General features: G+C 26.9%; 1 protein-coding gene across 12 annotated transcripts in view; it reads right to left on the bottom strand.

Moving 5' to 3' along the window:
• LOC106684681 (uncharacterized) overlaps window positions 1-26,942 on the bottom strand; it is a 188,480-nt gene that overhangs the window by 37,510 nt on the left and 124,028 nt on the right. For 5 of the 12 annotated variants that reach the window (XM_014426907.3, XM_014426915.3, XM_014426960.3 and 2 more), the window contains exon 1: window positions 7,250-7,329. The exons of 5 other annotated variants lie outside the window; for them this stretch is intronic. In XM_014426907.3, the coding sequence (XP_014282393.1) occupies window positions 7,250-7,265 (16 nt within the window). In that variant the 5' untranslated portion in view covers window positions 7,266-7,329. Of the gene's footprint in view, window positions 1-7,249; window positions 7,337-26,942 lie in introns of those variants that run through there. 2 more of the 12 variants (XM_014426975.2, XM_014426979.2) reach the window with 1 other exon arrangement.

Genomic DNA, 26,942 nt, shown 5'->3' with positions numbered 1-26,942 from the left:
TTTTGTTTTAATTTATACAACAAAATCGGGACTTGGGAAAAATTATTTATTATTTTCTCCTGAATTTTAATTCTTTTTAAATTTAATTTTCAGCTCCTCCTTCCTCCAACGGTTACATTATAAATCTATTTGAGAACTATGGAAGTATAAACACCCTAAAATGATATTTTTATATTGATCAAAAAAGGCATTTACGTTGTTGTGAACAAGGTGACGTACATGAAATCGGTTTCATAATCAATTAAATCCCCTACGGTAGAAGATAAAGCAACAGAAGGTTGCTATATGATTATTGAAACTATCTCCTTCTAAACAACTAATGACTAATGGGAAAGTTTATTTTAATTAAATATTATAAATTATCCTTTTTTCGTAATGTTTGACCTTTATTTTCAAGTACACAATTTTGATGGACCATACAATAAAAAATAAAAAAACGTTAAAACACCTTTTTAAGTTCATAATGTATGAGTATTATGTATCTTGGGCAATTTAATTTGCCAAAATTTTTCGATTAGTTAAATTTTTGTTTATACACAATATAAACTTTACGCCTTAAATATTTAGAGGAGTTAAGGGCGCTTTCCTTTTTTTTTGTTTTTTGTTAATTTTGTGCAAAAATTGCAAACTTGAAAGTTCAAGTCAGATATAACGGTAGTAAAAACCGGCAAAATAAATCAAGTGAGATGCAATAAAAAACTTGAAAATAGCTAATATATTCAAATATATGTATTACTAATGTAAGATTTTATAAACAAATATATGTATTAAAAGAATAAAAATTAGCAATTAGTAATTATAGGAAACAATAAATAATCGTATAACTATTAGTCATTCTTAAAAAAAAAAAACAAATAGATAAGAAAAAAAATTAAAATACACACAAAAAAAATACAAATAAAAGAAAGCAAGTACGTAAATGTATAGCAATAATTAGGCATGTGTCTTAATGGATAGGGAAATAAAGTGGGACATATAAAAAATATATATATGGAAGCAATACTAAAAAATATATTAAAATATAAAAATTAAAAGAAAATTAGCAATGAATGTATTTAAAAACTAATTGAAAACATGAACAAAATAAATAAAACACGAAATGAATTAGTCAGTGGCTTACGTTCTTTAGTTTAAAATTAATGTTTATATTTTATTATCATTGATTATTGTTGTGCTTAGGAACATCATCTTAAAATTGACAATTCAGCCAAGTCCAGATATTTGAATTAATTGAGAAAAAAGTTTAAATAAAGTATATAATTTTTAGTCCTCACAATATTTCAGGAAACGTCACTTCTGATCATAATACATCAATGAAAATTTGTACCGCTACAACCCATGATGGGCCAAGGGTTTAGTACTTTGTTAGAAGGTATTATTATCTAGAACAACGGTTGTGCAAGGAGGTAATTCGTTCATCATCACGCTTAACCATCTGATGTTTCCACAGGGCTGACATAGGGGTACAATAACAGAATAAACAATTATCTACTACAGCCGTATTCAACACAGGTTCTTGGAGTTAGTAGCATAGCATAACGCCTTGCTTTCTAAGCCACTCACTCCCCATACAATACATTAATGGCGTTTTATGGGGGAAAAAAAAAAAAAAAAAAAGCAGTAGCCAACATTTCCCGCTCATTTTCAATAGAAAGATAAATAAGTAGAGTTTTATTGTTTAGTTAATGTCCCATAACATCGAAAATCGCAATAAAAATAACTAAATTGGATACCTGTCATCATTAATATACCTCAAATAAAGAAGAAAACATTTAAATTCACAATTCCCCCATCTATGTCTCGGTTAAAATTCATCCAGTCCATCAACTTCATGTCACAATGCTATTACCAATGTCTTTAAACAGGTACTATATAAATTGTATAACCCTCAAATTTTTGTAGATGAGATATATCTCTTTAAATAAATATTCCAGGCATTATTTTTTATACCCTTGTGTCCTTTTAGCGAAAGCTATCTTTTTCACCCATAACGAATACTAAGGACAGTCATGTAAATTACGACTTCTAGGTTTTTGGAAGTTATCTGTGAACTAATAAATTTTTTTAACACCTTTAACATACAAACCACATCTTGTACAACTTATATAGAAATATTTTCTAGTTAAAAACCTATCAAATGTTACTGCTTAATGTTTAGTAGGATAAATCAACATTGAATTATAACGGTACAGAAAAATCACAAATAGTAAACAGAAAAAAGTAAATGAAAAAACTTTCAAATGGATTACCATAAAAAAAAACCGACTAAATATCATAAACGACGTGAGTAATAGCACTTTTTTTTTTCTTTTCAAAAATCAGAACTATTGTCCCTAGGTTTTTTATAACAATTAATATTTATTATTTAAATTAAAAAAGTAAACTCTATCCAATTTAAGCCTCAAAACTCTCTTTCTGTCTTTAAAACCAGAGTTTCGGCCAATGAGGTCATCCTCAAGGACAATCTTATATTCAAATTTACACTACATCAATAATTTAAAGTCACCAACTTCAGTCAAAATTGCCCTATTTTTTCATTCTTTAATTACAATCAATTCAACACTATCATACTTTGTTATCACAAATTATTAAAATATTATTATAACAGCAAGGTGTAGGTATAATAGTAGTAAATTGATTGTAATTAATTGTAAAATTGGTGACCCGGGCAGAAGAGCCTGCAAAAAATTTATAAAATATTGATATAGAGTAAATTTGAATACAAGATTGTCCTTGAGGATAGCCAAATTGGCCGAAACGTTCGACTCATAAAGAAATAAAGAGGGTTTTGAGACTTAAATTAGATACAATTTATTTTACTTTTTTATTTAAATAATAATAACCAGTCTCAAGAAAGTAAAAAGACTATAAATAAAATAATATATATATTAATAATCATATATAGATTTCAGGTTTGATGATCAGATAAAGAATCTAAAATTATGTTATGGTTAATATATGTACTTTAAAAAAAAAAAAAAAAATCAATACTATTTAACTGTAACAACTAATGACACTAACCAAGTAACGTAGCATTTTATTTTATTACATCATAATTTATCATCTTTCTTTCATAAAACCTAGTGGATATCGAAGAAGAACTGAATATTTATTCGCCATGTTAAAAATGTACATAGTTTATTTTTTGTGGAGTCACGTTTCAGCCATAACAGAATCGTTTCCAAAGCTAATAAAGACGAAGGAAACAGCTGTTAAAACATTGCAACAAGGAAGAAATATCTAATTTCTACTATTATACGTCGGGATGTCTACTAACCGATGTTGTTGATCTATCATATCAGACAATAAAAATCTATCTTCTACTTCTAAATGAATACGCAAATATTTTATTATAAAGCATCTAACTAAAAATATAAACTTAATTTATCCAGAAATTTTAACTATAACACTAAAAAATGTAGAATTATATCTCAAATAATCAAATTAATAAGTCGGCTTGTAGAATTTTGATGCTATACATATATGAGAATCTTGAGGTTTAGTCAATAATAAATAACATTATTTTGGCAGCGTTTCTACATTTTATAGCCCTTCAGTATAAGGTCAGTAGAAAAAATTTGTTTTAAAATCATTTTGATACCTAGAGTCCAGATACTAAATTCGTGTTGACCAATGCATGCAATATCATAATTTAAAAAAAATAATGATTAAAAAACCGTTAGCAGAAGCTCCACCACTTAAAGACGAATTTTCATTCATTTTTGTTTTTTTTAAAACAAATGAAAAATGATTAAATGGGTCCACTAAAACTCAAAAACCAAAAGAAAATGGAAAGAGTGGGAGGAAAAAAAAAGTTACTTCTGTATCACCGACTCAATTCAAATACGAATTTACAACCCTCGCATTGGAAGGACTGTGGATATCAAATTCTTCCCTAACCCAACCTCTAACTCTAAGAGGAGTGCAAAAATTCAAAAAGGTGCTTTGGACAGGATGAAATTGCACCTTCACTTTAAAGGCATTCTTCTGCTAAGACAAAAATTCAAATAATTCACAAATTTCAGCTCGTCTGATCCAAAGAGAAGCCCAGGTGTGGTGGAGAACGTCTATTTTCATCAAAATTTAGATTTTCAAGATTTTTGTGATTTTGATATTTACATTTACCGAAAAATCAATCAATGAATTTTCAAGTAAACGCTAAACATTTTACTTTTGTCGCTAATCCTTAGTTAGATATTACAGGGACTTATGCTTTCAGCAGCTTGGAAAAAAAATATGGTACATAAGAGTATATTTTAGACCAGTGACTTCCAAACTGTCATAAGACGCCCCGAAATATTCAATTGAACAATTCTGCAATTTTCTTGGAATTTCCAATTCTAGAATTTTAGCGCCAACAATCGTGTATGCTGACCAAATTCCAAAAATTTAGCAACTTTTGAGTCTTTCATTGTTTTCTTTCTAATTCGCATCTTTTGAAAGGGATAGTGCGCAAGAACGGCTTCCCCACTAAGGCATTAGTCACTAAATAGTACGAAAATATTAACCATCTGTTTTTTTTATTTTTCGCTTTTAAAAGGGTAATCGCTTTTGAGAAAGAAAGTTTTCTAATTTCTCAAGAAAGTCGAAAATTTAGAAAAAAAAATCTGAAGTATTAAGGGTGCCGCGGAAAAATCCGATTATTTAGGGGGCCCAGACCGAAAAAGATTTTGAACCTCTGCTTTAGACCAATATTAAGATCTTTTCCCGCAGAAAAACTTATACTTAACTGAAATTAGAAAGATGAGAGGTTCTTTAATATCAGAACTATGGACGTCAAAGAATAACTACTAAAATAATTACCTATTACAGTCAAATTGTTAATCAAAACAAATAAAAAAAGTATATTTATTTGTTTTTGAGGAGGATAATAAGAGACATGGGACATCATAGGAGTATTAAAACCAAGCCTTCTTAAAGTTAAATTACAAATATTTTTTTGTAATAATGTTTGGATATTTGAGGCCAGGCCAATAAGGAATCAAAAACAATCTTTGTCATATTTTACTTTACAAGTTAATAACAATAATATTTTTTCGACAGTAATTAATACTTTTGCAACAAAAACCTTTATTTGAAGATATTTTTCGATTTGCTTTAACAGTGTTCCATCATCATAAGCACGGGAGAAGCTATGAGCCTTAGGTTTTTATAGCAACATTAAATTTTTTCTGGAAGATTATTGATTGACGTGTGTATAGATGAATGGAATGTGGTCCGGGTGTGGTCAAAAATACTCAAATAGTAAATGATTATACTATTTTTATTGACCCAACGTTTCGCCCCACGTTGTAGGGCTTCGTCAGGGCTAAAAAAGATACAAACACTTGACATAGTTACAAAAAAAGAAAAGAAAAAACATAAGTGTTAAATAACAGGGGTATACAATGAACAGTAAAATATAATAAGAAAAAATAAAGGTTGTAAACAGTAAATGAAAGGGTAATAGTAACAGATATATAAGAGATCAAATAAGAGAAGAATTTTTAAAGAAAGTACAATAATTCCTTTTCATTTACTGTTTACAACCTTTAATTTTCTTATTATATTTTACTTTTCATTGTATACCCCTGTTATTTTCCACTTATGTTTTTTCTTTTTTTTTTTGTAACTATGTAAGTCTTTATATCTTTTTTAGTCCTGATGAAGCCCTGCAACGTGGGGCGAAACGTTGGCTCAATAAAAATAGTATAATTATTTACTATTTGAGCTTTTTTTTACCGCACCCGGACCATATTCCATTCATCTTAAATTTTTTCCTATTTAGAACCTTTAATTTTTTTTTTAAATCCTCATTGTTTGCAATAATAAAGAATGTATAGATGCAAAATATCAAAAAAATTTAAGAATAACTAACTGAGAAAAAAAGGAATAGACCTCAGATGCAACTGAGAAAAGCTGAGGACATATTTCGCGATAGCATAAACAGCTTTTTTATCTTTTATTAAACTGTTATATTCTTGACAGGAATAAAATTTATATTCGTTATTCCCCATAACGAAACCATAAAATAGGAATTTTTATTGCAACAGAAGAATAAAAAATATTCGCCTTTCTTGGTCTTTTTATTCGATTATCGAAAAAATAACGATAAATTCAACAGAAGGCTATCAATCTACACAAAACTTTGGGAGGTTTGTAGATTGGTGACAGTTGTGTGATTCGTTTAGTGCACAAGCTTTCAGTATTTGTCAAGTACTCCACTTTTCACAAGTATTTATAGGAGTATTACTTTAAGCGTACAATCTGGTCCAAAATAGCCCGAAAAAATCATATAAATGTACACTATACACCCTAAACAAAAATATTAGATCATTACGAACTAAGATGACCTTGAAATATTCATTTTTTTTTTCTCTCTTTAAACAAAATTATTTCAGACGTACCCGTAGTGATAAAAAATGTTCCAAATTACAAAAGTAATCATTTCAAAATGTTATAACTAATTCTAAATAGCAAGACATATAAATAATTCTAAAAATCAACAACAATACTAAAAAAAATAATAAAAATTTTTCATTAAGAAAAACAGACCAATGCGATAATGTCTAATGTATCTCTCGAAAACTCTTAAGTTATAGGTCCGAATGTCATCAAAGGATACAAATTTAAGAAGTAATTTTAAAGTATTAACATAATTTAAAATAAAATGAAGATAAAAATTATACATTTTGAATTAAGTTACATTAATCAGTCCATCAAACGAAACAAAAAATCTTTATAAATCTTAGTCATAAGTCACTTTCATTAAAAAAAAAAAAAGAAAAAGAAATTTATAGAACAAAAAATATATAATTTTAGCAATCCTTAAATTAAAATCTAAATATTGAATACAGGTTATAATACTATACACACGAGTTTAATGTTTCATTTATTTATATCATACATCGAATTCTGGATAAATTGTAAAGTAAAACTAACTTATATCTTAGTTATTTAAAAAAAATGGAACTTATATTTATACATATAAAAAAAAACTATTAAAAAAGTTTTTAAAACATATGCAGCGTAAAGTATAATGTTAATTTATATCTTGGAATAAAATTATGAACAGATATTATCAACAGGACGAAATCATTAATATAAATCAACCCCCAAAGAAAATAGTCAATGAGCAAATACTAAATAATAGAATTTTTCATTTTTAAAGAAAATAATCGGTAATAATTTATTTGTTTCAAATATTAGCAGAGAAATGTTGAAATAAATCTATAATTCAATTACTACGAAGAAAATATTAGAAACTTACCAAATCTAAAGAACATATTTCAGCAAATATACTCCCTAAGGATAATTAAAGCAACTGAGAACACAACGCGAAACCAGCTAGTTTATATAAAAAAAAAACAAATGCCGTTCTGTTTAAAATGTCACTTTAATATTGCAATTAGATTCAATTAAAAATATTTCTAAATATATTTTAAATAAACATAATTAAGAAAATAAAAGTAAATGAAATCCTTGATTTCATGTAGAGCTATTGGATTATCTTGTATAATTTCAAAAGGGTTTCTTATAGATTAATTTTCCTTAAACTAATCTATCAATTATGTTAAAAGCTTGCTAAAATAACCCGTGGCCGTTATTTTATGGATCAAATTGACAAATGAGAGTCTTCAATAGACCAGAGGAAAGCTTTCAAACCAACTAATAGGTAAACGTCCACCACAACTAATATGTCGATAAGAAAAAATTACATACTAACAAACATGTCACGTCTTCGGCTCAATATAAAGGGGAGAACACTAACTCTGAATTATTCATTATAATAACAAATTGAAGAGTATAAATACGCTAAAATATATCCCATACCGTACCGATCATCAATCAATAAAATCATCTGGCATCTGTCAAATACTGTTTCATTTATCAGATGTGTAAATTAATTATGAAATATATAACTGACAAAATGTAAAATTGCACACTGTTTTAAAAATAAATTGATATTTTTTATTTAGATTTAACGTAGTGCGTAATAATAAAAATTTCACTGAATGTTTTCAGTTATTTAACAAACAAAACAAAAGAAGTAATAAGAGAATACATTAAAAATAAGGTTTCGAAAAAAAAAAATAGTTTAATAATGAATACAATTGAATGGCTTGGGGGCATTCATATAACAAATAATTATAATTTGTTGCAAATTGCCTATTTATTTCTCTGTAAAGCTATCCATTGTTTGTCTAACACTATAATTCCACATATTTACAATTAATATTATATAAACTTCAAATCTGGGAGATAATATATCCATGCTTGGGTGTGTCGATGATTTGGTACTACAAGGTGAACACCAGGAAAAAACCGAACTAAATACAACTACGTTGGTAGAAGCTGGTAAGGAAATAGGTCACGAAATAAAAACGGGTTGAACAAAATACAATATGCATACATATATGGTTAGAAACAGATACAGTAATTTCGGTGCGGAAATACATTTGAAAAGGTAGAGAGGATTTTAGGGATATGGTAACTAGAAAACACGAAATTGATGTGGGGAAAAAAGCGAGGTTAAATGTGGGAAATGCTTGTGATTTTTCAATTTTAGAATTGCGTAGCTCGCGCCTCAAATTATTTAAAATTATCGATCTGAAATTTGGCCTCTCACTCAAGGTAATAACAGCGACTTGTGGGTTTTTTTGAAAAAAAAATAAATAAATTGTTTAACATTCAAACCGAAAAAGGGTGAGTAAACGGGAGAATTTAGAAGGCTAAACATAATTCGAGTTATAGCAATGCGGCGAATAAGTTTGAGGCGCTATGTTGTTGGACTTAGTATCAAATGGGTCCCTATAATGTTCATAAACACTAAATCGACAGGTAAACGTCCGAGGAGTAGACCGAAGCGTACGTGGGAGGATTGCGTCATGACTGATTTGGTAGATTTTGTGTTTAGACCGACAAATGTAGACACCGATTGGTGAATTTGCATCTAAACTTCGGGTTCGCTAAGTCTATTATTACTAATAATTTTATAAGTGAGTTTTATTTCAGCCAGCCTTTCTAAATATATGCAGAAAATTGTAAAGTACGCCATAGGATTCCGAAATTACACTTCTGAAAGGAATTTATTGAGTGAATGACCGACTGGCTCATCTTCCTTCCTCTGAGAGAAAAATTCCTGAACCGATTGAAAAATATTAACACTAAAACGTATTTACAAGTAAATTTTAATAACAGTATATAATCAACAAACATTTCCTTTCTTTATTTCTGATACAATAAACCTCTTATACCGGACCCAGGGAATGTTTTATTAATATATTAATAAAAGTTAAATATTTAAGTATGCGGGGAAGCCTCAAAATATGCATTAAAAAGCAATAAAATATACAGAAAAGTATGTTAAAAAACAATAAAACAACTAAAATATTCAATGTATAAATTTACAATAAAATGTTCAGAAGGAAGAAATGAAAATAAAAAAATAAAAAAGCAGCCGACTAGAATTGAATATTTTTATTTAACTTGTAAAATAACTTAAATCTACTATTTCTTTTTTGGAACTATAGTAGTTCAATTAAATCTTATCTTCTTAAGTTATAGTCTATACCATAGCGGTTTTAGACGAACCACTAAAAGGAAAGAGGGTTACTCGAAAAACAAATTGATGTACATGTTAAAGAAAATTTGATTTTGTCACAGTAAACACTAAAAATAATTTTACCTACGTTATTAGGAATAAGTGTTGATTATTTTAATAATGTTTAGGAGTCAATGACAAAACAATAAGAATGAAAAAATTAAATATAACGTAAGTAAAAGATTATCTTATAAATATACAAATAAGCTATTTAATTACCTGATTTTAAATATAAAAAATATACTCCTACATATTTAATAGATAATCAATAATTATAAACAACTAAATGTTGTATGCACATGCATTAAAATAAATAATTATTTAGTTATATAACTTGGAGTAGTTACAGAACTTAGATTAGTTATATAATGGAACTAACCTAGTGAAGTTAGATACCGAACTAATTTAAATTAATTAATTAAGTTACTTAAATAAGGCAAGTTATTTTTTCATTTGTGGACAAAAACAGATTGAACATATAATTGATTATTTTTTCTTTCTAATTTGTTAGTTGATTATGATTATCATGAAGTTAAGAATTATTATTAAAGTTAAGAATGTAATTATATGTTTTAGTATATTGCTGAAGTCCTTTTAAGTATTGTTTAACTTGATTCGTACGCTATTTTAGAAAGGTTAGAAAAAAAACTGTTCAGAATTTTGATCATCAAATGAAGTCAACAATTCGTCATTTTGTTTTTTATTCACATAATACATAATTTCAAAAATTGGGATCATTTAATAGTAGAAAAATTGCTACTTAATATTATAACTGAAAAATTCAGTCATCAAGTGCTACAACAATCGCTTAAGAGTCCAAAAATCTATTCCGTATTGATAGGTTCAAGAATCTATCCCGAACAAACATTTGTTTCTACTTTTATCTTTTTTTTTTTTTTTTTTTTTTTTAAAAAAAAGACTCAGGTCATTAAAGTGGGTGTTTATTTGAGAGTGACCCACGGATAAGTGCTAATTAGATGTGTAGATATTTTATTTTCAGATATTCCTAAAAAAAAAAAAAAAAGGTTCTGGGCGGAAAGTCAATAAATGGAGATTTTCAATTTAAGTGAATTTTAACTCACAGAATAGTACATATTTCCTGGTCCGATAGTAAAATGACGCAACTGCACAACAATTTCTGAAATGGACTCAATTATGTTGGCGGGCTAAAAAATGCATTTACAAACGTAATAACAAAAAGTAGTAAATGTACCTTAAAACCCGCTAATACAATTTTTAAGTCAGTTTCACAAAATATTATATTTGTATTCAATTCTTAACCCTTTATTTCAACCAGCTGTTATGTTTAATAAAATATTTATGCATAGTGTCCACGGATAGAAATGGATAAAAGCAATGTATTATGTAACTTATGTTTTTATTAAATTAATTTACAATAAGGGATTTTATAATCATATCAAAATTGTTTTAAAAGTAATATTCGACTGCCGTTCCTAATCAAACCTAAGAATAGGTAGATTCTTATTCTGGCCTCAGAATTTAGGTAACTGATTATTTTGTTCTGTACTCTTCAATTATAGGTTTAATATAAATGTACATTAAATTTGGTTGTCTTTTTGTTTAAGCCCGACAACCTTATCTTATCTTATACGCTGCAATGCTAAAACCTGAATTATATTTCTCGGGTGTAGTTCTCTTAATTTAGCTGTGTGTAGCTTTCTAAATTCTTCCGTTAATTTTTTCTTTCTCGGTCCGAATATTATACGTAACACTTCATTTTAAAGAACCTTAATGCGGTGTTCTTCTCTTTTGTAAGATGCAGTGGTTTTATGATACGAATCCATAAAGAACAGAGGGAAGGATAATAATTTTCATAATTATAACTTTTGAGTTTTTGTGTAGAAGGCGCGAGCTAAGCAATTTCGAGGCATAGTCAACTAAATTAATATGTTACGGTTCTCATTGGAGACAGAATTTAATTTCTGCTTAATTTTTTATACTATAACAGTATAGCTGGGATGCACTGTTTAGAAGTTTAAGACGAAAAAACAAAATTAACCAATTCTTATTAGGTTTGTTACCTACTTTATTAAATTAATAACCTAACTAGTAAGAGGTTTAGAAACGCCATAAATGCATTTCCATGTAAAAAATAACAAAAATAATTTTTTGAAATTATTTGTAAATGTATGTTCTGTGAATTTTCTTGTAGTTCTAACTATTACGTTACGAGTTTCTCAGTTACCTCTACATTTATTATCTATAACAACTTACTTAAATCTGTGAGGTAGAGTTAAGTATCTCAATTCTAAAGTATTCCTATAAATTTGATTTATATGTAATTATTTTTATCTTTTTATAAATAATTAATAAATGCTTATATAATTTATGGCATGAAATGAATTTACAATCTTTTGCATTTCATATTCTATAAAACACCTTCAGATTATATAGATTTTTGTTTGCTCTAGATTTAGTAAAAATATTACTGAAGTAATAGAAAGTGACTGTATATTTATCTTTTCTTATGTTTAATTAATTTGTGGCAAAAAGTTATTTGATTGTTTTCTATTTTTTTATATTCAATATAATATAAAAGCACCGGAATTTATGTTGTCCTTCAGCCAGATTAATAGAAGTTTTAAGTTAAGAGGCACACGTTCCATAGTAGAAATAAAATTAATTAATCCAATCATACATTGTACATAAATTAACCATCTTGTTACATTGTGTAGTTTATTGTTTGTTTATGTTACACACATTATGAATTACTACTTGTAACTTGTTAAAAAAAAAAACTTATGACACTATTATGATACTACTCACATAAAAAAATCACAACGTAAAATAAAAGATCATTTAATTAAAAGCATATGATTTATATTGTGGTTTTATTATTCGTTGACGAATAATTAACCTTTAGACAAAAATAAAATATAGAATTAAAGCTCATTTGAATTTATCATCGTCTAGGTAATTCTTAATATATTAAATAGTTAAAATTTTAGTTTCAAATAATTAATAAGACAATAAAAAAAATTATTACGATTGTTATATTTTATATTGATGAGAGCTAGTTGACCGTCGATGAATTATATGAGAAAATGATGGTTGGGGTTGCGGTCAAAATATAATAAAAATAAGTTGAAATAACTTATTTGTGTTATATTTTGACGGCCTCCCCCCCAACCATCTCCTCCTCATATATTTTATATTATACTTTTTACTAATATATATTTCTAGTATATACACACAATATGATATCCACATTTACATGTGACAAGCGAATTGTTATATGACATTAATAAATATGATTTTTTTAAAACGTGCTATAATAATGGTCCTTTTAAACACTGTAATAATCTGTACTTTTAATAATGACGATGAAATATTAATGATTAAGTAAAAGAACATAAAAATATTAATATAAATTCATCTGGGGGTCAGTATTATGAACAACATATAGGTCATACTTAAAGTGTTAGCATATTTGGTTACCCAACTCAGAAAGGTTGAAGTTCACCCATAGTAGAAAATTTATATGTTTTAAATGACCTTCCTGTGTCAGATCCAGTCTCTTACATAGTGGTATTCTGGAATTTGGCTTGAAATATATACCCTGGGAAGGAGCAATATATCTATAATTGAGCGTGATTATACATATTTTATTTTATATTATTAATTATATATAAAAGCAATCACTCTGTAAAATGTAAGATACAGAAATTGTAATTTCTAATAATATACATTTAATAAAAACCTTTTTTTTTTTTTTAATTAATAACGCAAAAATTTTGGAAAATACAATTCATCAAGACAAACAAATCAGTTACCCCTTATCTAAACGTGATAGCTTGCTTGCAAGCATAAAGGATTTGCTGTCGTGTTGTAAAAGAATTTTTTTTCTGCGATCTTGGGCAAATTAACTAATTTAATAAACTAAAAGTAAGTTCACTCAATCTAAAACAAGTAGTAATATAGATTTTGGTCATTTTTAATTTAATCAGATTTTCATTTTGGAAATAATTCATTTTTTGCTCATATTTAAAGGAACTAATGAACGTAATATTGACAGATAGTCCTGATGGAGTTAAAAAAAAAGTATATATCATTTTTATATACCATATTTTTTACAACTTTATGTGTATCAATATACATACAAATGACAGTTTATTGTATCAACATATTTTGTTCTCATTTAGCTCTGATGCAGAAGCTCTGCAAAGTAAGGGAAACGTCGATTACTAACAGATATTTTTTTTCTGCTATTTTTTTCCCCTTTTTTTGACTACCACCCGGTTTATATTTCTTTAAGAATAATGTAATGTCGGGAAGAATAAATATATTATACTACTATTAGTCACAGTTCTCGTAGTCATAAACTATTTCGATATATAAATATATATAATTTTGAAATATCTAATATATAATAAAATGGGTTATATAACAATGGTGGTAAGATCAACCTATATCTACTGTAGGATGATTTCGAGGCATAACGGCTACTAGGGTCAAAGACCCAGCCCTGTTTCACAACGCGAAGGTATCTTATAATCTCTAGTCAGTATTGTACCTTCCTATTGCTTAATTCAATAATTGAAATAAAAAATAAAATATATAATTCTAATCTTAATAAGTTTGAACTTCTAAGACATTGAATTTATTTATAAAACAAATAATAGTTTCTCATTTTAATAAAAATTGCCAATACCAAATAGTTTTCTTCTTAAAAACAAATTTGTTGAAGCGCTAAGGGTGGCCAGGGTTGTGAGGGATGTCATTACTTGTGCTAATGGTCAGCCCGTGTTTGAAATTAACTCATTTGATGGGAGTGTGTATAATTTTAGGCAGTGTTTATAATTATACATTATACAACATATACCAAGGATTGAACTCTTTGGATGATGGATATTTCAACAGATTTCTATAACGTGATTCTATGTACTATATATATCCGTCAGTTTTATATATTGTAAACTACAATATTAATAAACCTAACGTCTCTTAATATTAAAAATCTACTATGGTTTTTTCTTCCTTTTTTTTTTTTAATCTTGGGTTTTCCAAATAATTTCCCGTAACAATGTGAAAATAAAGTGAGATTTATTTTATGCTATTAGAGAGAAGTGATCAGAAAGTCGAAAAGACAGGAAGCGAAAATCATAAATCTTCATTAACTGATATATTAGGTTTAATGGAATGTGTGTAGCTCGTTAAAACGTTATATATAATAATTGCATGAGAGTAAGAACGTTTTTTATTTAACTTTACACTAATTTATAATATTTCAACAATGTAATTAATGCTTCTAACGACTGAAAGGAAACTTAATTAGAAGATGTTTAAATAAAATATATACATAGGCAAACTTATAACTTATAATCACTCCTATTTATTTATTAGGCTAAATTGAATGTATTGTTAAAAACTAATTTCTAGTGTTATTCAACCAAAAGAAAAATTTCACTATGTCCAACACGGGTTAAGTTTAATTAAATCCAAGAATTGTATAACTAAGTAACCAGCTCTGTGTTTTATTCAAAATGTAATAGGATAAATCATACATCTGGTCTATTTCCATCATTTAACGTGAGTAAGTAATCTACATAAGTAAAACATAGAAATATTTCACTATTTTTGTTCCGCTGTGGAAGGAATATTTAACCTCTAAAATATATTTATAAGTAGTAAGTAAAAAACTTAAAAGGATAGATTTTTCATTCCCTAACCAAGTCCGACCCCCCCCAGGTAAGGTAATTTAAAGAATTAATTAATCTATCTTCGTTAAAAAACTTTTCGATCTACAATTTATTGTTTTTTTCAATCAACTAAGTAATTTAGTCAGTTGATAAATGAGAATTCGATTAAAAATTACACCTCAATATTTATTGTAGCCAGTAAAAAGAGATAAAATAAAAGCTGTTCATACCAATGTTTTACATTCACCCCCTCATTTTAACATGTTTTCATTTTTTTTAAAAATTAGTCATGATCTTCAGATAATGAACCATTAAGTATATTTAATATAATACATTTAAAAAAACAAATAGGTTTGGATGTAATCGGTGCTCTTAAAAAAAAAACCTTTAAAAAATTTGGTATTTTTTTAAAACAAAAGTTATTGATATTGATGTAGATTATTAGTTAACTATATAAAACACAGAATTATTCAGGATTTTAAGTATATCAACACACATTTAAAAAAAAAAATATTATAACCAGATGACGTACATATTATACTCTTTGGAAAATTGTTGGATTCGACCTTATCACATAACTGAGACACGTATATGACGATTGTATTATGAGTGTTAACAGAATAAATATTCTAAAAATTGTTATTAAAAATCATATAAAATGGATTTTATTGACAAAATAATGATATCTGACATAGTAAGTGAATATAGACAGATTAATGGATTAAATAACAGCAAAATCAGTAAACAACTGAGGTAAAGGATTAAAATGAAGAAAGTATAGAATTCATCTACAACAAATACTAAAACACATTTTTGATAAAATCAATCATTTTTGAAAAAAAAAAATTAAAAATGTTTTTATAAAATACAATTTTAGACATCCCAAATTTAGGAAAGAAGCCCATTTCCCCGGAGCTATCAGAGACAGGGGTTCTCCCTTCGGGTTTCCCAATCAATATGGCCTATTCGTACTCTCAACCTCACCGGCTACCGCGCTCTTGCTTACACTATCGATCCAAGAAAGTAAAAAAAAAAAAAATATAGAAAAAGTAACATAACTTGGAAATAAAATAATATATGAATTATCTTAAAAAAAAAAAAAAAAAAAAAAAAAAAGAGTAAAATATATTTTCCTATATCAGAAGTTTTAAATACACATTCAATTTTAGCAATCATAAAGTGTTTGCAGTTTCTCCTTACTAACTGTTATAATATAAACTGCACATATAGATACAAAACAGTACATATTTGAAAATAAACAAAAAAAATTTATGTTTAAACTCAGTTGGGAAAGCATGAAAGCTATAAAACGTTTATATATTTTTTTAAGTTTATTAGTTATGCATGTAGATGATGTGAAAAATAATTCTTAAAACCATCTTTATTTCAGCCAAGAATTTTGGGAGATTTCATTCCACCATCAAGTACTATAACCCCTTAAGATTAGTTCTAACAACATAATTGTAGAACGTGGGTCATCAAAGTTACTAAATTATATAATCTTACAATATTATATTTAAACAATATCATCCATTAATGCTACATGATATTTTTCCCTTATGTACAAAATTTCTATAAAGAAATTGAAAGAATTAACAATAAAGGATTATATTACCTGAAGATTGAAAAAAACACTCCGATACGTTGTTAGATGAAATTAGTTTTAAAATTGAGTTTTTAAAATTAATATTCCATAGGAAGTATTTTCAATTAATCGTCCAAATGCGTTTATATTATTACTTTCAGAAATAAAGTATAAACATCCATAACTAAAAAAAAAATGTACTCTGAATAATTAAAACATTATTTTAATTTCCAAAACTTCACTTTATGACGATACGCAAGTAGAATCGTAATAATGTAAATAAAAAAAACAAAATTGAAAAAAAATAAAATAAGTATACTGAACTATAAGAGACGGGATAGAATTCGTTTAATGTTTAAATAAAGTTTTTAACTTTTCTTTAAAAAAAATTACATTAAAAAGATATGCCTAGAAAGCAATGTTAAGCAAATCTGACTCAGAAAACTTTTAAAATAAGTATTTCAAATACAAAATACTTCTAGTATTTTAAAAGAAAAGAAATTAAATTACGAACTAGTGTCAAGTATTTAGGAATAAAAGTATTTTAAATAGAAATTACATTAATGAATTCCAGAAAAAGAAATAATGTTTGTTATCTTTTATTTTTAAATACTGTCCAATTATGAATATAGACCGGGTACAATTAGTACATATTTTAAACGTAAACTCAATTCTAAAATGATTCGTTTACATTTAATGAACAAAACTCTAAGAGCATGAAACAGATTTACATATTATTGGATGAAATAAATTTTGTTCATAATATTTAGCATTAGAGTATTACAATTTTAAAGTAATTAGCAAAATATTATTTTTATAGTAACGTTGATATTCATTTAATTGAATTAATAATGGAAATTGAATATAAGAAAATGAGAGAAAATAAGATTGATTCTGCATAAAAATATTCAATAGAAAGTAATATGTACAAAAACTAGATTACTAACAAGTTAAAAATAGTTTATACTTCAAAATAATCTTTATTGCCTCAAATAACTTCTAATTTATTTTTTATTAAAAAAAAAAAACAACTTAAAAATAAAAAAAAAATTGAATAATATAACAAATTCGTTCTATTAATAATCTCATCTAAAATTGTGATAAGGGATGGGATGAACGATGTATAGTTTTATTTATTAAACCACTATTAATTCATGATTTATTTTTTTTCCATCTTTATAATAAATTAATGTGGATATGAATCTTGTTTTAAAAACTAATTGTGTATATTTGCATACATAATCAAAATATTTTCAAGAGAAATTAAAAAAAAAAAAAAAAAGTGTTATTTTTAATATTGAAAACCTTGTGACACATGTTCTTTTTTATCAGGTTCATCTTGCAGTAAATCTTTCGCTGTTTCTTAGCCTGATAATATTTTATAAATTTCTACCATCTATCTACTGAAGTTAATGACCTATGGCCTGAGCTGTTATAAAAACAATTTCTTCTTTTGTAAATTAGGGACCATTTGGTTTAAATAATTGAATTCGAATGATAGCGTAAATGCTGAAACTTTTCAACCGTATGAAATCATTTAATTTTCTCTTCGAACTCCAGGTTAATCTAGGAATCGGTTGAGCTGGGTTCTATTGTATTTCGAATTTCTCTGTGGAAAAAAAAATGTTGATAACAACACTTTTTCCATTTATCTGCGAAATGATATCAGTTTATATCCTCGATGTTTTAAAAATGAGGTAATTTCAAAATATGTACAGTAAACAGGAAAATAATCTAGACTGACGACATCGAACCAGGATCACAGGTAGGGTGAGTCAAACTGATGACTCCTTCTATTACAGGGAATTTCATCTGGGCGAGTATGAGCAATGGAGACAAACGTATCCTGCAGAATAATCATTTTGTTTTTGATAAAATACATTTTAAAAATTAATATAAATTATCAAGTGTCTCAGTATCAACTTCATAATTTCGAAAATTAAATGCTTATATTTTTTCCGAACGACATTTTTTCCTGAATCAGTGGATTTTCATAGGTTATTATTATTATAGAACATAGTAGGTAAATATATCCAGAAGAAGTAGAGCCATAAAATTAATTAAGGACTAAAAATATAATTAAAATTTTAAAAAATGGTTAAATAAGGATTTACATCATACGTGAAATTATTTAAGCGACCTAGGTTTATAGAATCCGTCAGCTTAATACAATTCTGATTCATTTTTTTTACTAATTAATCATTTTACATTCATCACTAAATTTACATTAACATGGGTGTATATCCACAATTTAAGGTATTCCTAAAACTCCAAAAAGTACTCTCAACAATGTTAATAATTACTAAAAAATAACAGGAGAACTGGCACAAACCATGCTTTAGTGGTATCAGATCTATGTAGAACACGGAGTAATAGACAATCGTGAATGTTTATTTATTAAATAATATCGTAATGTTTATTTATTTATTTTAAATTGTATTCTGTACATTTTAGTATTTAATAATTAGTTAAAGAAATTATTTTTTCTAAAAAACTGTTACATCATTGTATATCATGCATATATCTATGCAAAAAATAAAGTCTGATCCTCAAGAACCACAAAAATAGAAAAATTTGATAATATGTATAATTTTTTTTCCACATTTTTCATAAAGTTTCGACCAGAATTTTAGGCCTTCATCAGGGCAAAACGTTGGTACTAAAAAATGAACTAAGCGTATTCCAACCATTTTCTCCATATATGAATATATATTTATATAAGCATTGTTATAAAAACGTTAAAGCTTTTTTTTTAATGTTTCTATATTAAATTATATAAAAAGGATAATATTATGTAAAAAAATTAAACCTACATTCGTAATGAAATGCTTCAAAAGTCAAGTCCTGTTTTGGTTGCAAATATAACATATAAGGATTTTTTTTAATTAAGAAAAATATTATTTCTAATAAAAAGTATAATTAAAGTCACTCATATTTTCATAACGACACCACTAAACCTTTATTGTTCCAACGAGAGAAGAATCGCAAATAAAAATTACTATATAAATTATGATGAGAGGGACAAAGAATCTCCTGCTGAGATCCTTTTTCGTCTCAAGGCCAGATGTCTATATCTACGAGCTTGCACTTCATCAGGCAGAACTGCACGAGCATACGTAATCAACTAATGCTCTATCGTTTTATTTAACATAACAGACTCATTATACATCAATAAATACATAAATTAAAAAATAAATTATATAGATTGTTTTTAATAACAATATTAATTAATCTGTAGCATGAAGGTGGTCAGGATTGTGGCAAAGAAGAAAAATAGTAGATTGTTGTGATAGGGTATGATGTGTAAAATAGATAAAGGAAATTAAAATTAAAAAAAAAAATCTTTGTGGGTCAAAACGTCGGCAATCAACAAATAAATGAAAACTAAATTTGTTCTTGAACGCAGCCTTCACCAGGTTTTTTTAAGATGTTATTAATCGCGCACCACACAATTTTATTAATTTCCAACAAAAACACAAGTTTTTTAATATTATTTCTTAATTTTATTTTTATGGTAGGAAAATTAACAGCTATCTAAAAAAATGGGTTAATTTTCAGGACAACCGAAAAGGTCTAGTCGAATGCCAGTAATTAAAGAAGGAAATTGGCATTACAGAAAAATATTGATTAAAAATATTAAATCAAAGTTTTAGCTTATACATTTATTTTTCATTATCTGTAAATTAAGAGGCAACAATTGTCATAAAGGTTAGTTAAATTTAATATTTTCTTTTCATGAGAGGTGTCTTTTAAGAACATTGTAAGACTAAATCGCATATCAAAGATTTTTTTTTTAATGGCAATGTAATTACTGACTACTCATAATTTTCGATTTGAGAAAAACCGCATTCAATTAAAATTTTCTATTAAAGAAGAAATATTAGAGTAGTTAGGAATATTATTTAAACAAAATAATTAGCATAGTGTTAAAAATGTGATAGCACTCTGTGTAGGAGACAAAAAGTAATCATTCTTCGTAGATGCCCATTAGCATGTTACGAAATTGATTCTTGATTCTTAAAGTTGCTATTATTAATATAAGTGTAGTTTATATACTTTAATTTCATCTTTAATAGATACAATTTTTTTAATTTGGTGTTCATATACTAACTTTGGTATTTTCCTACTGTATTATCTTGAGGGGTATATGATAAGACTAAATATAAATGTACCACAATTGCAAAACCTGATAAGAATAATACTGCTAATTAAAACAGTCCATTTATGTTTAATAAATAGAAATGATATTTATTTAAAACACAAACTGTTCCGAATGATGAATAGTTTTTTTATTGAAAAGTTCCCTAAAAGAAGAGAGGTTGAATCTGATCCTCCGGGTAATATTATTTTATTGTAAAGTAAGTGCTTAACCATTAACTGTTAATTTTTCTTCATTCAATCGTTTAACACAAATACATACTAATATATAAATTTTAAAAAATCTCAATGTCTTTTAAGTTTATTAATTTTCGAATTGAATTTTTGTCTCTTCTAAAAATTTAGATTCAAAACTTGCGTAATTTTCCAGAAGATGTAAAGTATAACGACTAACAGATTTTTTTTTTATATTTAATTTCTGCTCTCTAGATATATTAAAAAACAATTTGGCGAATTAGAATAGGATAAAAAAATAACAAATTATATTTTTCTCAAAAACAAATCTCAAGTGAAGTAAGAAAGGAAGTACTATCTTCCTACGAAATAGTTTTATTATAATTCCTCATTTTTTAAATTATTACTCCAAGATGTTATCATCTTTGTTTCAATCTGACAGTTCTGACGAAGCCCTGCAGTGGGGCGAAACGTTAGTTAACATTAATTAGTTTTATTATTTTGATACCTTTATTGAACGCCACCCGGACTATCTTCTTAGAATCGACTTCATACGATCAATTATCTTCTTGTAATATAAAACTATTTATTTTTAATCACTAATAATAATTATAAATGAGTATTTTCTCATTCCTTATTCTTAATTATTTATTAATATGTTTGAGATTTAATGGATCTTATAACAAAAAAGTCCATATTATGCTATTTAGAGCATAATGTTAACATTAAATAAATTACTGGTTTAAAAGATAGGTTTATTTTACGAATTAAGATATTCGGGTTATGCTTCATATATCTGAAAGCGTGTTAATCGTTTATAATTCCTTTACTTTTTATCCAATTCCTATAGTTATAAGGACGAAATATTGGTTTAGAATTAAGATATTATTTCAAACATTTGATTTTATATCTGCGGTTCTTATTTGTTTAATTAGATACGTGCCCTCTGGTGCAGTTAGTGGAGCCCTAAACCACTCCCAAGTTTCTTGGAGATTGGTTGAGTTATATCTATATTTTTATTATATATTTTATTGTATAATGTTATTTACCACAATAAACTAAATAGATATAATATAAAATTAATTATAACATTAATACAATGTGTAAATAACTAAGAATATTGTTTTATATCAAACATTTAATAGTATTCAATTAATATATCAACACCCCTAAATCTAGCAATTGCAAAGCGTTATAAGTTAAGAGTAATATTCATTATTAAACCAGTTATTACATCTTTTTTATGTTTAAATCAATAGGTAAAATTGTTAATTATTAAAGAAATAAAAATGTTTTCTATTATTACCGTTACTTGTTAACACTGTGAAAAAAAGATGTTATCCACAATATGAATAAATTACAAGTAAATTTTGCCGAATCCAGTAATTCCTCCTAAAAAATGAAATGTATACGATTTTAGAAAGTCCATGAATGACAAACAAAAATATTTTTTAAAAGAATAATATGGGGAAATCGTGTCGTATCTCATTGTGGCACAAACCAGGTTAATAGAGCATTTTCAATTAAACGGCTCTCTCTACGTCTTAATATGACTTCCTATTCGTATCATATTCCATAGTTGACACAAAGTTTAAAATCAAATCCCTTATCTTCTCTTTTATGTCACAAATCGTGGCTTTCAACACCCCAATTTCAGTCTAGATTTGCTGTTATCACTTCTTTATTCCATTTTCGATAACATATCTTTTTTTCCGATTAAGTTTTAAATCTGCGTTTTTTTTTTGTTTTTTTGGAATAATCCAATAACATCGCAAAGGAATGAACAGATGAAACAAGTAACTGAAGAAATTATTGGAAAAGGGTAGTAAAAATAATTTCTGAGTAATTATTTTTGCAGTAGCACTGATCTTCAAACCAATTAGCCAACAAACGGACAAACGAGATTTTATTCTAGCTTAAAACATTCAAAATTAAAAAAAAAAAAAGTATATAACAGTAGCAAATTTTCATTATAATGCCAATCATATGTTCTATTTAAAGAAAAGCCGTAAACAGCAGAATTCCGCCACTAACATCGTACTCTCCCTCATATGAGTTTGGAAAAACAAATGTCAAGCGATTTGAATGTTTTATTAATACGTAAAAAATAAAGATGGTGGCAGAGGAGGGGGTCAGAAAACAATTGAACACACCCAGAACAAAAACAACCCCGTAAAGTATCTTCTATATATGTATGTAGTATCCTTCTGCCAACAAAAAAACCTTAAGATACTTAATTTCAGTTCATCTGACTGATTTATCGCTCTAATTCTTAGCTGGTTCGTTTTTTCAAACCTTTTACTCAATTAAGAGCTGTTAAAACCTTAATATGTCACTCTGGACAGGATTAAACATCGTTTGAAACTCGCGCATACTTTTAATGTAGCAGAAACCCCTGAAACTTCCGAAAACATCTTTTAATATAAAACACATCACATGTGTATATCATATGGATCCGTATAATAGTCATCAGTTGATGATTGGTGAATTCAAGACATCAGGAAAAACAAGCTAGGAAACCAAAACAAAAATCAACTCTTTTCCTCCCTAAAACATTTTCATTCCACGAAGAAAAGAAAAGAAAAGAAATATAATTATATTATTTAAATTCGAATATTTAAACAAATATCAACTTAGTTAATCCTTAAAAAGTTTTTACTCAATGTTTTAGATGCTAATCGGTCCGAATTATTTCGATATTGTACTCATACTGTATCTATCCCCGAAATAATTTACTATATGTATTTTTTCCCTTTTGTTTTTAGATAAATATTTTGTAAATAGAGGTTGCAATTTAATTATAAGTATTTGTGGAATATGTAAGTGTTTTCGCCTATAATAAATATCTACAATACTTTAGTGGAAAATTACAAAAATTAATAAAAGACAATGAAGTAAATTTCCTAAACTAAAAAAAACCTTTTAGAATCGCCATTTTGTTTTTATAATAGTTTATACATTGTAATCGGTAATGTATTTTGCTTTTTTTACACATAGAAAGAAAAAAAACTACTATTACATTGGAATATATATATTGCAAAGGCAGAAAACGATAACATAATTTTCAACAAAAATTTCCATTATAATTGGTGATCCCACGTCCAGCTATGGAATAATATTGATACAATAATTGTATCAAATGGCTTTATTTTATTTGGAAGTCTTAGTGCAAATCCTTAACATCATAGCATAATAATTTGGAAAGATTTCTATGTCTCAACAATAACATAATATAGCTGAGATATTTAATCCATTGCTTAACATAACGCTTATGTACGCTGACGACCTAATGATTGTTATCATCATTTGTTTACTAAAGAAAACAAATGAAAAACAAGTTGATATTGATTTATGATAATGATATATTATAGTACGTTTTGCAATTGCAGAATAAAAATTCGTGAAGGGCATAATATTATGTAAAAATCTGAGAATCTTGCTTTATAATTAATAAATAAACCACTCTGCCAGCCGGGGTCTTGGTGGCAAGTACGATATATAAATAAGATGGAAATAAGGCAGGTATATCACATTTAAATATAGGATGTAATGCCAGGAAGGCTAATTGTAATATGCACTACACTTATCAGCCTAAGTGTTTGTACTTAAGCCAACTGGAAATAAAAAGGTAGGTATCTAAGTATTTAGGCCATCGAGTGGGTCTTAATTTTTTTTTTTTCCTACCTCCTACATTATTTATTTATTTAAGCATTTACAATTATATATATATAAAACTTATCACTAAGGAACTATACATAATACTATATACAATTTATCTTGCTTTGCCTTACGGCATTATAAGATGTAATATACTTGGTTCTTACATTAACTGACTTAATAGTTAGGGGCTAACAAGTAATGGGGAGGTACCATTCCGGCTGGTGGGTGGGTCTCGACTTGAGCCTGGAACCCTTTTAACGGATTCTACCTAATAAGCGTTCCAAGAAGGCTCAGGTCTAAGGTATGATTGAGGTCAAGAAGAGGTTACTTGCATTGAAGGAAAAATTGCAGATCGCGTTACTTATAACTGGTAATTTTAATGACTGAAATGCAAAGTAAAAAAAAAAAAAATTGAATCAGTCAATCTAATTGAACACGAAGTATAATTCGCACCCACCTTAGTAACAGGGTCATATCAAGATTCAATTCTAAATCTAAATGACAGAGCTAACGATTCTAAAATTGAAATGACAGGTTACTAATAAACAACCTATTTCTAATCCGTAAATAATTAAGTGTTAAATTTATTCTCTAGAGTGCTACCAATGGGTAGTTTCTCTACACGCCTGTAATATTCCAATTTAACTTAGATCAGATTTACTAAATGTATTATAATGTACAATTGTAAATATAAATAAATAAATGGATAAAAGCTACTAATAAATCATTAATAAATATAACCAGGTGTTATAAAAGTTCTAAATATGTATCTAGACAAATATATTGTAGGAGACTATTCATTAAAATTAGTTATTATAGATATGGTAAACATAAAGGTGAAGAAGGTAGAACAAATAGGTGAAGTAGGTTATGGTATAGGTGAGGTGTAGTAATACGTAGTGTACCAGTTTGTCGTACTTCACCTCTTTGTTCTACCTTCTACACCTGCCTCTTTAACATACATATTTATAACTAATTTTTATGAATAGTCTCCTACAATATATTTGTCTAGATATATATCCAGAACTTCTATCACACCTTATTATATTTATTAATAACTTGTTTCCAGTCTACCTACATGTATATTTATATTCTTATTTCTTGTTATATAGGTCATAAACATAACAATTATTATTAAATGTTTTTATTTTACTTTTTTGTTAATTCTAAAATGTTTGTATCTTGTTCTTTCATTTAGCACTGACGAAGCACTGTAAAGTGGAGCGGAACGTTGGTTAACAATAAAAAGGATTAATTCAAAGTATTAAATCTGAGTTTTTCAACCGTATTTCGAATAAAAAATCGAGGAATAGCGAATTAAATTTCAAAACTTTTTGAAAAAAAAAAAGAAGCTATTTTTGTAAATTTAGCTGTTCTTTAGATAATTCAGGTTACAATGCAACATTCCATGACATTTTAGGTTTTTGCCGCCATATTGAAGGTGACTACAGTGTGACCATTCAGGTAGGGAAAGTACACACTGTAATATTTCCTCACAGCTAGGCGACAAGATGAATTCACTTGAAAATTATTTTTTCAAAAATAATTATATATTAAATAAAAAATATTAGTTAACAAGCATTGTTTTAACAAAGATACAGTAAAAATTACGATTTGATATAAGGCATAAGGTAAGCAATGAGATATTTGAGTCTTAAATTGTGACAATGGAACAAATACGGATGTTTTGTGATATTATTGTATGTCCAGATACTTTTAACTCCTAAATTAAAATTTTTTTAACCATTTTAGAATATATTAAAATTGAATTTCACAACTTTTTGAAAAAAATAAAATGAAACAGGAACATAAAATCTAAGGTTTTTACAACTATTAAAAAAACACACTTTTCACGCAAATCTAACATATTTTTTAGTTAAGAACATAGACTAGTTTAGATATTATAAAATGTTTTGAACCAAGGAACAATTTTTCCTAAATACTACTAGAAAATTTAGAGACATGTAATTAATACATATTCATAAAAAAACAATTAAAAAATAGTTTCAACTACTTATTATAGTTGAAAGTTAGAATTCACCTACCTATTATCGTTCCTACTGAGTAAGGATGTGAAACTAACGCGCCCTAACGTTTTTGAAAATGAAGTAATACATAAAAT

This window comes from Halyomorpha halys, unplaced genomic scaffold, assembly GCF_000696795.3.
Source record: "Halyomorpha halys isolate HHAL.00 unplaced genomic scaffold, Hhal_1.1 Scaffold30.1, whole genome shotgun sequence".
In the NCBI taxonomy this organism is placed as follows: Eukaryota; Metazoa; Arthropoda; class Insecta; order Hemiptera; family Pentatomidae; genus Halyomorpha; species Halyomorpha halys.
This window is presented reverse-complemented; position numbering and strand designations above follow the sequence as displayed.